General features: G+C 44.9%; 1 protein-coding gene across 1 annotated transcript in view; it reads left to right on the top strand.

Annotated features, from left to right (window-relative positions):
* Positions 1 to 254: 254 nt before the first annotated feature.
* The window catches only part of slc35a2 (solute carrier family 35 member 2), a 37,553-nt gene continuing 21,068 nt past the window's right edge, over positions 255 to 16,739 (top strand). Inside the window, exon 1 of the mRNA XM_060932411.1 lies at positions 255 to 603. Coding sequence (XP_060788394.1) covers positions 534 to 603 — 70 coding nt within the window. The 5' untranslated portion in view covers positions 255 to 533. The remainder of the gene's footprint in view (positions 604 to 16,739) is intronic.

Raw genomic sequence — 16,739 nt, 5'->3', positions numbered from 1 at the left:
TAGTCAGCTGGGATAGGCTCCAGCTTGCCTGCGACCCTGTAGAAGGATAAAGCGGCTAGAGATAATGATAATGATTCCATACTAGTGTGGCAGCAATACAATTCCATAATATAATCAAAATATTCTCGAAGTTTGAGGAAATGTTTTTCCTCCAGGCCGCCTGGTGGCGGTAATGCATCATAAAGTCGTTTCGCCAAAACCTTTACACTATACTAAACACCAACGAAGAAGAAAGAAGCCGCTGTAGATGTGGACTCTTTCGCCGGAAGCGCTAGTGTTGTTGTTTTGTGTGTGTGTGTTTTTTTTTACAGCCTTAGGTTGTGTGTGTGCGCTTTGTTTTTTTTTTTTAATTTTCCGAAATGGCACGGAATATTTAGCATTTCGACAACTTTTCATTTGAAATGAGTCTATCGGGATTAATTTAGTTAGCTTGTGGCTAACGGTTAGACCGGAAGGAAGCCACATTAGGCTCAGTTAGCCGTTAGCTGTTAGCAGTTAGCGTAGTCCGAGGATTTAGACGTCAGAGTGCCAACATGGCAGCAGGTAACCAGGGTCCAGCTTCGGCAGGTGAACAGAAGACGCCTTCACGCAAACAGACTGAAGGTAACGGCTTCTTTCCTGCTAAAAATCCAACACCTGACCTTAAACCATTAGCAGTTCAGTGTTTGTGTTTCTCATCTTGCCTTGTTACTTTTCTGTGGCATCAGAAATAACACCCCAGCATGAGTTGAACATTTATTAACCCTAACATTTAAAGCATGTCAAGTTGTGTAGCTGAGCTGCATCTGTTTTTGTGTCCCAGGGCTTAACATTTCTCGACAAGGTTTCAGGTTAAAATATAGACTAAAACAAGAAACTACTACTACTTCATTCATGTTCAGTTATTTCTCCCCCTCCCTTGAAATATCAAGTATCCACCTCTGTTTTGTTTTATTCTTTGTACTGCTTGTTGTTCCATGAGACAAAGTCAAGAAATCAGGCATTCCCACTGTGATGTGAAGCCTACCTCTGTTGTAAAAGGTTATAATAAAAACATGATCCACTTGTCCAGAACCAAATTTAAGAAAAAAAAAATCCTGCTTATTTCCTGATTTAATTTTTTTTCCCCAGCCTATCAATCATGTTCTCTTTTTACAGTCACTTTATTTGTTTGAAAAGAGGGTGTGTATCAGTAACCTGTAATTTAGAAGAAAAAAAAAAACCAACCAGGTGTACATCCGTGTCATGCAAAATCAGTGTTTGTTTAAGAAGAAGCCTTTATTTGTCACGCATACACTCAAGTACAGACTTGGGTGGTGTTTACATTAGACCGTATCCGTTTCGTTTTCGTCACACTGTCCGTGCACATTAAAACGCCGGGAAACGACTCCACAGGCGGAAGAACTTGAATCCGCCAGGGCCCACGTATTCAACCCAGTTCGTATCTGATCCGGTGCTGTGTAAACATTGAGGAACGAGGATACGCTGTGCTGAGCTCTATCTGACGTCGTCATTGGACAACGTCACTGTGACATCCACCTTCCTGATTCGCTGGCGTTGGGATCACACACACAGCGGCTCAGTCCCGAATCACTGCTCGTGCGCTTCACTCGCGCGCTCTGTGAGCTGCGCAGGGCCGGAGTGCGCACCCTCCAGAGGGCACTCGCTGTTCAGGGCGGAGTGATTTGGAGCGCAGGAGGAAGCGCTGAGCCGCACTGAGGTTTATTTACACATTTCAACTTATTTACCTCCTTCAGGCGCTTAAACTCAGTGAGAACATGAACATCACAGCCAGGTGTGTTTATCTGCTGGACAAGGTGTTCGCTTGCCATCCTTCCACTTGCAAGTGGTGAGTGACTTGTGCATGTCCGATATGCACTGGGATCATGTGATGTGCCGTCTAATTAGTCATGTGATTAGCATATCCGTGTATTGGCGTTGCTGTGTGCACGCGAATCGTTTTAAAAACGTTAATCTGATGATCCGCTGATACGGTCTAATGTAAACACCACCTTAAACCTTCGTTAACGACAGATTAAGTCGTACGGATTAAAGTATAGACTTTCAAGTACCTGGCGTCAACTGTGCAGGAAAATGGGGGCTGCGATAGTGAGGTGAGAAAGAGAGTGCAGGCAGGGTGGAGCGGTTGGAGAAGGATTTCGGGAGTCATTTGTGATAGGAAAGTCCCAGCAAAAGTGAAAGGCAAGGTGTGTAGACAGTAGTGAGACCAGCTGTGATGTAGGTATGGATTGGAGACCGTACCCTTCACTACATCACGGCATGGTGGTGTAGTGGTTAGCACGGTCGCCTCACAGCAAGAAGGTTATGGGTTCGGACCCAGCGGCCGGCGAGGGCCTTTCTGTGTGGAGTTTGCGTGGGTTTCCTCCGGGTGCTCCGGTTTCCCCCACAGTCCAAAGACATGCAGTTAGGTTAACGTGAGGTGCCCTTGAGCAAGGTACCTGACCCCTGACTGCTCCCCGGGCGCTCTGGTGTGGCTGCCCACTGCTCTGGGTGTATGCGTGCATGTGTTCACTGCTTCAGATGGGTTAAATGCAGAGGATGAATTTCACTGTGCTTGAAGTGTGCATGTGACAAAGGTTTCTTCTTCTTTTTCCTTAACGAAGAGACAGGAGGCAAAGTTGGAGGTGGCGGAGTTGAGGATGTTAAGGTTTGCGATGGGAGGTTGGACAGGATAAGGAACGAGCACATCAGAGGGGCAGCACATGTTGAGAGCTTGGGAATTAAGCTAAGAGAGATGAGACTGAGATGGTACGGGCACATCCTAAGAAGAGATGCAGAGCATGTTGGAAGGAGAATGTTGAGGATGGAGCTGCCAGGCACATGAAAATGAGGAAGGCCAAAGAGAAGGTACATGGATGTGGTGAGAGAGGACATGAAAGTGGCAGGTGTGGTAGAGAAGTATGCGGAAGACAGGGAGCAATGGAGACGAAAGATCTGTCTAATCAGGAGCAGCCAAAAGAAGACGACGATGACACTCAAGTACAGACTTAAAGGAACAGTCCACCGTACTTCCATAATGAAATATGCTCTTATCTGAATTGAGACGAGCTGCTCCGTACCTCTCCGAGCTTTGCGCGACCTCCCAGTCAGTCAGATGCAGTCAGACGCGCTGTCACTCCTGTTAGCAATGTAGCTAGGCTCAGTATGGCCAGTGGTATTTTTTGGGGCTGTAGTTAGATGCGACCAAACTCTTCCGCGTTTTTCCTGTTTACATAGGTTTATATGACCAGTGATATGAAACAAGTTCAGTTACACAAATTGAAACGTAGCGATTTTCTATGCTATGGAAAGTCCGCACTATAATGACAGGCGTACTAACACCTTCTGCGCGCTTCGGCAGCGCATTGATACGGAGCTCAGATATCAATGCACTGCCGAAGCGCGCAGAAGGTGTTAGCACGCCTGTCATTATAGTGCGGACTTTCCATAGCATAGAAAATCGCTACGTTTCAATTTGTGTAACTGAACTTGTTTCATATCACTGGTCATATAAACCTATGTAAACAGGAAAAACGCGGAAGAGTTTGGTCGCATCTAACTACAGCCCCAAAAAATACCATTGGCCATACTGAGCCTAGCTACATTGCTAACAGGAGTGACAGCGCGTCTGACTGACTGGGAGGTCGCGCAAAGCTCGGAGAGGTACGGAGCAGCTCGTCTCAATTCAGATAAGAGCATATTTCATTATGGAAGTACGGTGGACTGTTCCTTTAAGGCCTCTGCATGCTCTTGCGACAAGGCTTTCGCAGACAGTTGTAATTTATCGTTGAGCGGGAAGTAATAGGCGTGCGCGATGTTATTCACCGCCACAACGCAAGGGGGCGCGAAGTCGCGAAATCGATAGGAGTAGTTGGTGGGTGTGGTTAGTGGAGTGTTTATCCTCCGGTTACTTATAATGACTAGAACTGGAGTCGTATAGATGTACGTACTTCCTCACTTCCTCGATCAACCGCTCTTCGTGCTGCTCCATCTTCGCTCGTGTTTTTAAAAATGGCGGTCGTGAAAACAAACCAAACCGGGAAAGTAGGGAAGCGGAAGTGCGTGTACAGCGGATGTAGAGTGGACCAATCAGAGCCCTCTTGTCTGCGAGGCTTCTGCGGTGGTCACAATTTTTGGGAGGTGCGCGCAGAGCGTCTGCTAAGGTGGGGGGGCTACGCAGACACTGTCTGCGACGCTATCTGCTAGGACTGCGTTGTTAGCATAAATTGGCCTTTAAGCACACAGTGAAATTTAACCCATCTGAAGCAGTGAACACACACATACCCAGAACAGTGGGCAGCTGTGCTAGAGCGCCCAGGGAGCAGTTCTGGGTTAGGTACCCTTGCTCATGGCTGCCCCATGTTAACCTAACCCACATGTCGCCGCTGGGCTCGAACCCAGAACCTTCTTGCTGTGAGGTGACGGTGCTAACCACTACACCACTGTGCCGCTTCATGTTGAATGAAAGGGGGGGGAATTAATCAAAACCAGGCATTCTGCATCAGCTCGGTGTTTTATACATATTTTTTTAAAGGTGTGATAGGTAAGATTTCTGAATAGAATCAGATTCAGAATCATGTTTATTGGCCAAGTATGTTGTTGACACACACATGGTTCCGGCAGTTGGTGTCTCTCTAGCGACATAGAAGATACATAGCTCACTTGTGTGTGTTCACTGCTTCAGATGGGTTAAATGCAGAGGATGAAGTTCACCGTACTTGAGTGTACATATGGTAAATAAAGGCGGCTTCTATTGTTGTAAGTGCAGTAGGTTGGTACAAACATGTCTTCACAGAAGCTGATATAGGATGTCACAGTGTCCATCAGTTTGTCCAAGTTGCAGCTTCAAAAACACTCAAATCAGTCCAGTCAAAACATTACATTACGTTAACGGCACTTAGCAGAGACACTTATCCAGAGCGACGTACGACACACCCAGAGCAGCCTGGGGAGCAGTTACGGGTTAGGTGCCTCACTCAAGGGCACTTCAGCCATTCCTGCTGGTCCAGGGAATCAAACCAGCAACCTTTTGGTCCCAACGCTGCTTCTCTAACCATTAGGCCATGGCTTCACTTATCTCTTGCTGGTCCATTTCTTAAGTTTTCACCACAAGTTTTGCAGATCTTAATTTCTGCCTGTCGGTTTGCAAAGCCCTGAAGGCCAATTTATGCTGACAACCCAGTCCTCGCAGACGGTGTCGCAGACAGTGTCTGCGTAGCCCCCCCACCTTCGCAGACGCTCTGCGCGCACCTCCCAAAAATTGTGATCACCGCAGAAGCCTCGCAGACAGCGCCGCAGACAAGAGGGCTCTGATTGGTCCACTCTACCCGCTGTACACACACTTCCACTTCCCTACTTTCCCGGTTTGTTTTGTTTTCACGACCGGCATTTTTAAAAACACGAGCGAAGATGGAGCATCATGAAGAGCGGTTGATTGAGGAAGTACGTACATCTATGCGACTCCAGTTCTAGTCATTATATTAAAAAAACGTTCTAGTCATTATAAGTAACCGGAGGATAAACACTCCACTAACCACACCCACCAACTACTCCTAGCGACTTCGCGCCCCCTTGGGTTGTGCCGGTGAATAACATCGCGCACGCCTATTCCCCCGCTCAACAATAAATTACAACTGTCTGCGAAAAGCTATCTGCGAAAGCCTTGTCACAAGAGCATGCAGAGGCCTTGAAGCTGCACAGGGAACAGAGCGAGATGCGTTCTTTAGAGTTGTGCTGCAGTGACCCAGGCTGCTATTATCTCTGGTGGGACAGTTAGTATGCTGTGTGTATTTTGGTAGATCCAGGTTTAATTTTGCCCTAAAGTCTTCACGAATTATGAAAAGTACATCTGTGTGCGTTTTGTTTCCAGCTGGTTAGCTGATCAGCCAGGGTTTGCAGTGCATCATCCTGGGGGACTGGGGTGGGATGTAAACACGAGCCAACATGAAGGAAGAAAACTCCCATGGTGAATAAAATGGCTTGCAATTAAGGAATAGTAACTCCAAAGTCGGGCTGCAGTATTTTACCAAGCACTGTGACATCTGTCCACGAACCTTCATTTATGTCGAAGCAAATTCCGCCGTCTCTCCTCCCCCGATAGCTCTGCTACATGATCCGCTTAGTTTAAGTGAAAACCCAGGAGCAGTAGAAGACCGCTGTCAAGGAGTGAATCACTCATGCCCAGGTCAGACAGCAGAAAGACGCTTGCGTCCACCTGGGATCGGTTGGGTGGCGACCGATCGTTGGTGGACGCAGGTGTTTTGCGTCAAATACTACTTCGTTGTGGTCCGACGTATTGCAAGACGCAGAGTCTTTTAAGCGGAATCAACCAGACGCAGGTTGACACAGCGCACAGAAAACCTTTAAAAAAATATAAGGCCATAAGACTGCTCCCAGGTTGTTGTAAACTATTTGCAGGTTCAGTCTGTGTGTAGGGCGGCACGGTGGTGTAGTGGTTAGCGCTGTCGTCTCACAGCAAGAAGGTCCGGGTTCGAGCCCCGTGGCCGGCGAGGGCCTTTCTGTGCGGAGTTTGCATGTTCTCGCCGTGTCCGCGTGGGTTTCCTCCGGGTGCTCCGGTTTCCCCCACAGTCCAAAGACATGCAGGTTAGGTTAACTGGTGACTCTAAATTGAGCGTAGGTGTGAATGTGAGTGTGAATGGTTGTCTGTGTCTATGTGTCAGCCCTGTGATGACCTGGCGACTTGTCCAGGGTGTACCCCGCCTTTCGCCCGTAGTCAGCTGGGATAGGCTCCAGCTTGCCTGCGACCCTGTAGAAGGATAAATCGGCTAGAGACGATGAGATGAGGAGTCTGTGTGTACCTGCGATGCATCGCAGCCACCTCTAAAGACTTGTCTTCCCCTGCGTCTAGCTGCCACTACCTGCTTCAACCTACGATTGGTCGCTCAAGCATTGCATGACCGCCTGCCTCGACATGCAACCTGCTGTTTGCACCGATTGGAAGCGGATTGCAGCTGAATTGCGAACAGATAGTGATCCTAAAGACCCTCTGCAACCAGTCTTGCGTCTACCTCTGATTTTGTTATCGCAGGTAGGCGCAAGTAGTTGAAAACTAGTTGCAACCTGCCGTCTGACCTGGGCATCAGCTAGGTCTCGGTGAAACAGAAGGCAGCAGAACATGCGAAGTCCTTGTTCGTTCCGTTGAGAAGAAGCAGCTCATCCATAATGGATAAAATAAGTCACAATTCCACCTTACCTTTTGAATAGTTTCAGACCAAACTTTGTAACATCATTAGTGCTTTTAGGATCAGCGTTTTCTTTCATCATTTGTAATTCTTCCTCACTTACGGTGACAAACCGATTGGTAGCCATTTTGCCAAGTCGTTCGAAGTTCTCGACCAATCATGCCGTGTGATTTCCAATAATCTGTGTGGTTTTATTAATGACGGTGTTTCGAGCACCTTTTTTGAAACCTTAATTGCTGACACAATTTACATGTATTGCTTAATTGAAGTGTTTTGTTTGATATATATATGAGAATTTTTTTTAATAGCCTAATTAATGCATTACAGCGTACCTCAAGGATCAGCTCACGTGTACAATATGGAGTGTGTGTGCGCACGAGAGAAAGAGATGCACACAGACACAACAGCATAGTTAGGATATCTTAAAGTGCATATCACGGGTAAATTCAGGAGCAAGATCAGTGTAATTCTCCTATTTTATATTAAACTTTGGTCAAATATCTGTAACATTCTGCATTCTCTGTGATTTTTTTTTTTTTTTACCTTGCGCAAGACCAGAAAAATTCAGTTGAAATCAAGCCATTTGAGGCGAATTGGTCCGACTCTGAAAAAACTTGGCATTTGAATTTCCTGGGAAACATTGATTTTCGTGACGTCGCGTGCGGGACGCCTCCTTCTGAATCCTACATCAACGCTGGTTTGTTTATGAGAAAACGACCTGGTGGTTTTCTGCAAATTTCTTCAATGTTATCGCGTAATTATTAAAAGGGTTAACAGATGTATCGTAGGAGGGTGTAGCAACACCAATCATGATGGGATTAGTACTCATCGTTTTCCAAAAGACCGGACAATACGAGAGAAATGGGAGCGCTTGGTCTACACAGGCTGTGCACTGAAACCGTGCAAAGCTCGCGCAGCCTGCTGGCGCTTCTACAGGTGACGTCACGAATCTGGGCCCATGTTTACATTAGACCGTATCAGCGGATCATCAGATTAACGTTTTTAAAACGATTAGTGTGCACACAGCAACACCAATACACGATTTGCGTGCACACAGCAACACCAATACACGGATACGCTCGGCTCCGCAGGCATCCTGCGCTCCAAATCACTCCGCCCTGAACAGCGAGTGCCCTCTGGAGGGTGCGCACTCCGGCCCCGCGCAGCTCACAGAGCGCGCGAGTCAAGTGCATGAGCCACGATTCGGGACTGAGCCGCTGTGTGTGTGATCCCAGCGCATATCACTTACCACTTGCAAGTGGAAGGATGGCAAGCCTAAAGACCATAACTACACAATGGGCAGTATTTGCATCAGTATTTGCATCAGTATTTGCATACTTTTATACTCTTTAATGAAAGGTGATACAAGGCGGAAGTCCGCGCCGTTTTTCAGCAGTCGCGTCACATGACCAACGCCAGCGAATCAGGAAGGTGGATGTCACAGTGACGTTGTCCAATGACGACGCCAGCTAGAGCTCAGCACAGCGTATCCGCGTATTCTCAATGTTTACACAGCACCGGAGCTGACACGATCTGGATTGAATACGTGGACCCTGGCGGATTCCCGTTTCCAGGCGGTTTAATGTAAACGGACAGTGCATCCGCGAAGAAAACGAGACAGATACGGTCTAATGTAAACTTGGCCTGGATCCAGACTCCCTTGGGATTTTTCCAGACGCGTTTTGTTGTTTTATTTTTTTCTGCTGTAGACAGATGGCCTTGTGCAAAATTACCCTTCTGGATGAGTGTGTAAAGGGACATACTTTCATATAAAAAAAACAAAACCAAAATTGGTCCAGAATATGCACTTTAACATGACACTTCCTGTCGACTTGTGGAAATCTTGTGTGTTCCAGGTGTGCTGTTAGCTCCAGTGAGAAATACCTGGTATCTGAGAATTGCTTAAATTCCTCACAATAAATCCAGCTTTTTGGCCTGATTTTGCTCTCGCAGACAAAAATCGGACATCCTAAAAGAATTCCTTGGTCGCCACGAATAGGAGGAGGACATAAGATGATGCCAGACTTGCAGGACAGCGAGAAATATCTCAAAAAAACATTCTAATGGACAGAAAGCTCGGTTTGAAAACTACACAAGACCCAGTTACGCTTCTCGATGATGTAATCAGAATGTAGTGATTTTCTTTAATCGCAGGTTTGTAGTTTAACGTTTTTCCCTGTCAAATAACGAATTAGTAATCTATAACTGTAATGCTATCGTAATCGAGGCTGTTCTTCAGACTGTTTAATTCATTACTCCAGTCAGCCGGTAGCTTTTATTGCAACGCTCTACAGTATGTCATAAAATCATGGTGGTGTTTTATGCTGTGTTTTTCCACTGTACAGTCATATTTGAGGATAAACGGCTGTGTGTGAAGAGGCTGGGTGGAGTGCCCAAGTGCTCAGCGTGTATAAAGGCACTGATTGTTGGGGTGTGTGTTGGCAGGGTGGTGTGAGCAAACGTCCTTTCGGTGATGTGTTCAGGACTGCACTTTCGCCCCAGCCAAGTTAGGATTATTCAACAGAGAGTATTGTTAGTTATGAAAATGGATTTAATTTGTTTAACAATGGCTTAAAGACTTTGTACTTGGCGATTATATATTCCATCACAGCGCTGTTTAATTCTCAAATCTGATAGGTCAGAAGCCTAGGTGTTGATTTTTATATATACTAGTGCATCTCAGAAAATTAGAATATTGTGAACAAGTTCAATATTTTCCATCAGTTATTTAAGAAAGTGAAAATGTTATATATTATAGACTCATTACACATAAACTAAAATGTTTCAAGCATTTTTCTATTTTAATCAGTATGGCATACAGTACAAAAACATAAAAAAACCCATCTCAAAATATTAGAATTTTTTGAGTTTGAGTAAAACAGTATGAACACAGTGTATCTCTCAGTCTAGTTCAGTACACACAACCACAATCATGGGGAAGACTGCTGACTTGACTGTTGTCCAGAAGATGATCACTGATGCCCTCCACAAGGATGGTAAGCCACAAAAGGTCATTGCTGAAAAGGGTGGCTGGAAAAGGTGCACAAGCAACAGGGATGGCCGCAGGCTTGAGAGGATTGTCAAGAAAAGTTGATTCAAGAACTTGGGAGAGCTTCACAAGGAGTGGACTGAGGCTGGTGTCAGTCAGTGCGTTTACATGCACATCCAAATCGAGCTACTGTCGGTAATCGAGCTAAGGGTCCCAGCAGGGGTGCCAGAGAAATCCAATCCTACATGCACACAACGAAATCGAGCTATTGTGTGAGGTACATTGTGCACCCGAGCCACAGGTGGCGCTACACGCCCCATTGTGTTGGTACACTTCCGGTTGTCGTCATGAAGAAGAGCTATTCAAGAGTATAAACAAAGTTATCAGTTCTGTGTTCGTTCATTCTCCTTGTTCCTCCTGACCTCTTCTGCTGCTCGCTACTACTGCTGTTGTCATGCTGACCGAGGCTGTTGTGTTTCCCGTTTGTGGTCTCGTCACTTCCGGAAAGGGCAGTGCTGAAGTAAGTAGCTCGACTACGTAGCTCGATAGGGTTTACATGCACTAAGTAGCTCGGCTACAATCGCATAACGTCACATCCATAACGGAATTTCGTCACATCCATAACGCTGACTTTTCCTTCCGAAACTCTGCATGAAATACAAAATATTTTAAACAAAGATTTTTTTAATATTCACCTTGGACCCCTCTATCAAATGGATATCTCCATTTCGACATTAGGTTTACAATTTCACAGAGTTTGATAAAAATGTACAGTCACCCAAGAAAAGTGATGCTTTTTCTGTCACATCCATAACGCATCTTTTATTGGCATTTTCTGGCATGCCCTAGATGTACTATGGGAATTGTTCTTGTTCTATCACTTCTCCAGTATGGTACAGCCTTAAAATATGCAACACCTGTTTAAATACTGGGAGACAATAAAACATGCACTGGGTCATTTGTTGCCATTTTGAGTTCAAGTGTCACGTCCATAACGCTGGAATTGCTCATAATCTAGGTCGCGTAGCTCGATGACGAGAAATCCAGTTCGGTTCGATTTCAGCCGAGCTAAGGTGTTTCCATGGCATTTAGAACTTCGATTTCAGTCGAGCTACGGCAGAAATTCGATTTTCTCTATGTGCATGTAAACGCACTGAGTGTATCAAGACCCATCACGAACAGACATCTTCAAGAAAGGGGATACAACTTTCGCATTCCTAATATCAAGCTACTCCTGAGCCAGAGACAATGTCAGAAGTGTCTTATCTGGGCTAAGGAGAGAAAGAAATGGACTGTTGCTCAGTGGTCCAAAGTCCTCTTTTCAGATGAAACTACATTTTGCATTTAATTTGGAAATCACAGTTCTAGAGTCTGGAGGAAGAGTGGAGAGGCACAGAATCCAAGGTGTTTGAAGCCCAGTGTGAAGTTTCCACAGTCTGTGATGATTTGGGGTGCCATGCCATCTGCTGGTGTTGGTCCACTGTATTTTATCAAGTTCAAAGTCAACACAGCCATCTACCAGGAGATTTTAGAGCACTTCATGCTTCCATCTCCTGACGAGCTTTTTGGAGATGCTGATTTCCTTTTCCAGCAGGACTTAGCACCTATCCACAGTGCCAAAACTACTACTAAATGGTTTGCTGACCATGATATTACTGTGTTTGATTGGCCAGCCAACTTGCCTGACCTGAACCCTATAGAGACTCTATGGGGTATTGTCAAGAGGAAGATGAGAAACACCCGACCCAAAAATACAGATATGCTGAAGGCCACTATCAAAGCAACCTGGGCTTCAATAACACCTCAGCGGTGCCACAGACTGATCACCTCCATGCCACACCGCATTGATGCAGTAATTCATAGGAGCCCCAACCAAGTATTGAGTGTATAAATGAATATACTTTTCAGAAGTTGGACATTTCTGTGGCGGCACGGTGGTGTAGTGGTTAGCGCTGTCGCCTCACAGCAAGAAGGTCCTGGGTTCGAACCCCGGGTCCGGCGAGGGCCTTTCTGTGTGGAGTTTGCATGTTCTCCCCGTGTCCGCGTGGGTTTCCTCCGGGTGCTCCGGTTTCCCCCACAGTCCAAAGACATGCAGGTTAAGTTAACTGGTGACTCTAAATTGACCGTAGGTGTGAATGTGAGTGTGAATGGTTGTCTGTGTCTATGTGTCAGCCCTGTGATGACCTGGCGACTTGTCCAGGGTGTACCCCCGCCTTTCGCCCGTAGTCAGCTGGGATAGGCTCCAGCTTGCCTGCGACCCTGTAGAAGGATAAAGCGGCTAGAGATAATGAGATGAGAATGAGAGATGAGACATTTCTGTATTGTAAATCCTTTTTTTGATTGATCTTAGGGAATATTCTAATAATTTGAGATACTGGATTTCTGATTTTTCATGAGCTATAAGCCATAATCATCAAAATTAAAACAAAAAAGGCTTTAAATATTTCACTTTACATGTAATGAATATAGAATATATGAAAGTTTACCTTTTTGAATTAAATTATGAAAAAAAAGGAACTTTTTCATGGTATTCTAATTTTTTGAGATGCACTAGTATATGAGCATAGACACCAGTGTTTTACTGGGAAATATACTACTCGTATTTTTCATCCGAGCTCCATCCGGGACATGGAGAACCAAAACCATGACCTAAATCTCTGTATGTCACTTGTGAAGAAATCGATGAATTGTTTTGGTAAATGTGTTTGTGAACGTGTTGATGTAATAAAAAGAAAATCACACGTTGGATTAAAGATATGAAGTTTATCTTCTCGTGTTGAAAAACTCACATTTTTCAGATGAAATGCATCGCGGATCTGAGTGACGTATTTAAATAATATTGGCTGGCGTTGAGTGGTATATCAGACTATGTTCCACTCAGCTAGCATGATATTGGACGAGTAGCTGAATGGAATATGTCTGATAGACTGGGTGTTCAATGCGTCTTTCTCTTTCAAAATTCTCTCAAAAGCTTCTGTATTTAACAAAGCAAACCTGGCGGCCATGTTTGTTTACAAATGGTCCTAGTCGCTTGCTAGCGCGGAAGTTTTACATCTCTGACGTGTGACATCATGTTGTCTTGACAACCATGCAGTATCATAAACCATATTCAATGCTCATTCTTCGTTGGGTCGAGTGACGTAATACACGTAGGATAAGTGATATGCTAACAATATTGCATGCTATCAAACCAAATGAATGAAACCTGCTAGAAGGGAATAGGACACGTTTTTATTCCACTGAAAAAGTGTCCTGTGTGTGTTTAATTCTTGATATTTCACTCCGATGATGTCATTCCCAGTGTTTTCCTGCTGACTAGACAGGCATTGTCAATGTGTGAACCGCTTCAAAATGAAAATTCTTTTAACTTGCGTATTATTATTATTATTATTATTTTTTTTTTTTTGGTGGATGTGTCTGTATAGTATAAAGAACATTACATGGTGGTGCGAAGATATGAAGTTGTGTTGAAATATATACGTTCACTACTTGAAGATAAACTTCATATCTTCATGCAATCGTGTAAATCCTCTATTGCAGCTCTGACAGGAGTTCAGTCTCCAAGGCAACTCTCAGATTTGTATTAATGGCAACGTATGCAAAATACGTTATTGTTTTTATGGTAACAGCTCACAGGGACTACACCATAGCATGGTTAAATTCTCCAATCTGATTGGTCGGCATTAGTTTTGTATAACGATGCAGCTCGGATGGTAGTTCTGGCTGTAACACAAACGACAGATTTTTAATTTACTTGACTTAGTTTCGATTAGGGATGGCGAAAACTAAAAAAAAATCTTGACCGACCACCGAGCCTCATTAGCCGGTTAAAGTCGGTTAACCTATGAGTTTAAAATTCTAGAATTGGAATTATTACAGGGATGCAAACGGCGCGCCTTTTGGCGGATGCCGCCCTCTCCACGGCTGAATCGCGCAGATCCGACCTTCGTTTCCCAAGGGGGGGCGTTGGAGCGTCCGACCACAACTTCATCAAAGCAAATTCTGCAAATAAGCAAATGCCGCCAGTCCACGAAACACAGGAAGTACAAGCACGAGAAGAAAACAGCAAATCAGAAAGCCGCGTGCCCACGCAAAATTTAGGCCCACTTTACACGGGGACGGTCTGAAACAAAAACGCAAAATTCCGTTTTCGTTCTCACTTTTTTCCGCGTCTACACGACCGTTTTCAAGGAGGAAATCTGCGTCTATACGGTGACGCATGTGTGGAATTCAACTGGATGTTGTAATAGTGTGCCGAGCGGATGGAGTAGTCAGTCAGAATGATGAGCAAAATAAGGAAAATTCTTGTACAAAAATAGTTTTCTTTTTATTCTTAAGCCGGCAGTTAACACAAACAGGACAAACAAACAAACAAACAAAAAAAACACTGATGACAAAACCAAACAAACAAACAAAAAATTCTGGGACAAAATGCCCACGCAAGCTAGGCTACTCTGGCATTACTCACACAGAGCTCAAGTCATGCGTCCTCTCCCTGCAGAGGCCATCCACCGAACAAGTGCAGCGCATATTTAAAAGACTACGGCACAGTCTTAACACAATTAAAATCAATCAACACATCTAGACAGATTTTAACAGTTCTAAACATTTTCACTGCATGCATTACACTCCTACAACAATGTGCAGACCTTAAATATTACAACAAACACTTACGTAAGATTTTTAGACCATTTCTCTCGGCTCTAATGAGCTGCTTTCCCGCGCATCGCGGAAGAAACCTTGAAAAGCGCTTTCAGACCTGCATTCTGGTTTGGTCCCGCACCCGGAAGACTACAGCAGGTAAATGGCTACAAACATTTCTGGCTGATGTTAGATAAACTCTAGCAGAAAAGGATTCAGATATTAAACGTGCGCACTTAATGAATCTTTACACCAGGGGTGTCAAACCTGATCCATAAAGGGCCTTGTGGCTGCAGGTTTTCATTCCAGCCATGCAGCAGCACACCTGACTTGGCTCATTCAATCAAGTGAACTGTCTTCACACAGTCAAATACTTGCAGCCACACCCACCCTTGATTAAAGGGTGGGTGTGTCAGTTGATTGAATAAGCCAAATCGGGTGCTGCTGCATGGCTGGAATGAAAACCTGCAGCCACATGGCCCTTTATGGATCAGGTTTGACACCCCTGCTTTACACGCTATTGTTTATAGTGAAAACTAATAAATGCTTGCGCTGTTTAAACCCGTGTCGCGTCTTTTACTATGAACACATGTACCAAACATTTCAGGTTTACATATCTAAAAGTTGTAACAAATGTACCCGTAACAAAACATACTTGTAAAGCCCCCATTACCAAACCCACAACAAACATTCAACACAGATTGTATTTGGAATGTCTTTGCAACTGTGGTTTAGTCCATTGCACTTGACCATTGAAACATGACCAGCAGGAGGAACCGCTGTTTAAGTGACGGACGCATTGCGCTCTGTCACAGATGTGCATGCTAGGCGGTGCTGTGAAAGACCTCCGCTATGTCTGCACGCATGCGCAACGTCTTCCGTCTTGTCTGATCTGCACATCTGCGCCGCGAAAACTTTGACTACTCTGGCTATGGTAAGAAAGTAAGTAAAAAAAGTAAGAGCATACTATACCCGCCTCTGTTCATTAACGGTATATGTGCAGATTCGGTATAGATGTTCGAAGGACTCCTGGACGTTTATTAAAGCTGCCAGAGCAGCTTGAAGGTCCGTTGGATTGATGTAATCAGACATGCTCTTACTTTTTTACTTACTTTCTTACTTCCCGGGCTGGCATGTACAGTATATGACATATGTATGACGTAAGCGCGTACCCGACGTGAGCAGATCCGAGCAGAGTTTCGCGTATTGGGTAGTTTAGACGGATATGCAACGGGGGCTGTTTTTAACTTATCCACTTTGGAAGGCGTTTTCAATTTTTTCCGTTTTTCAGCCTCGGAAACGCCGTCCCCGTGTAGACGAAAGGCACTTCCGATAAAATATTTAGTCGTTTTTACCCGACAGCGTCCTCGTGTAAACGGGCCCTTAATGTGCACATTCTGATCTACTGATTGCGCAGCTTCCACGCAAACGCGCGCAGCCCCCCGATCCACTGCCCTCCTTTCACCCCCCCCACGCCTCATGGACTGCAACGGCACCCGCCTATTTAGTAATTTTAATACAGAATCCACCTTGAAATTACAATCGGACACTCCAACGCCCCCCCCCCCCCCCCCCCCCCCCAAAAAAAAAAAAAAACACGGATCTGCGTGATTAAAAAAAAAAAGACGGCATCTGCGCCTTTAGTTTGTGTGGAGAGATATGATCTGCAATAACATGCATTGTTGGCTACAGACCGAAACATACAATAGTAATTTGTAAGCTAAAAAGCCGGTGTCTACACTTTCACTGAGTGGCAGCTGGGCGGGACATGACTGAATGGGTGTTTCTGATTTGTCAGCTGTCTTTAACTGGGGCGGGACATGACTGAATGGGTGTTTCTGATTTGTCAGCTGTCCGCTCCAAAATCGGCAGCTTCAAAACGATTGATTTTTTTTTTTAACCGACAACCAAAAAAAATTAACCGGTTG

This window comes from Neoarius graeffei, chromosome 10 (assembly GCF_027579695.1).
Source record: "Neoarius graeffei isolate fNeoGra1 chromosome 10, fNeoGra1.pri, whole genome shotgun sequence".
Taxonomy (NCBI): Eukaryota; Metazoa; Chordata; class Actinopteri; order Siluriformes; family Ariidae; genus Neoarius; species Neoarius graeffei.
The sequence above is the reverse complement of the archived record's forward strand: the minus strand, read 5'-3'. Positions and strand labels throughout refer to the sequence as shown.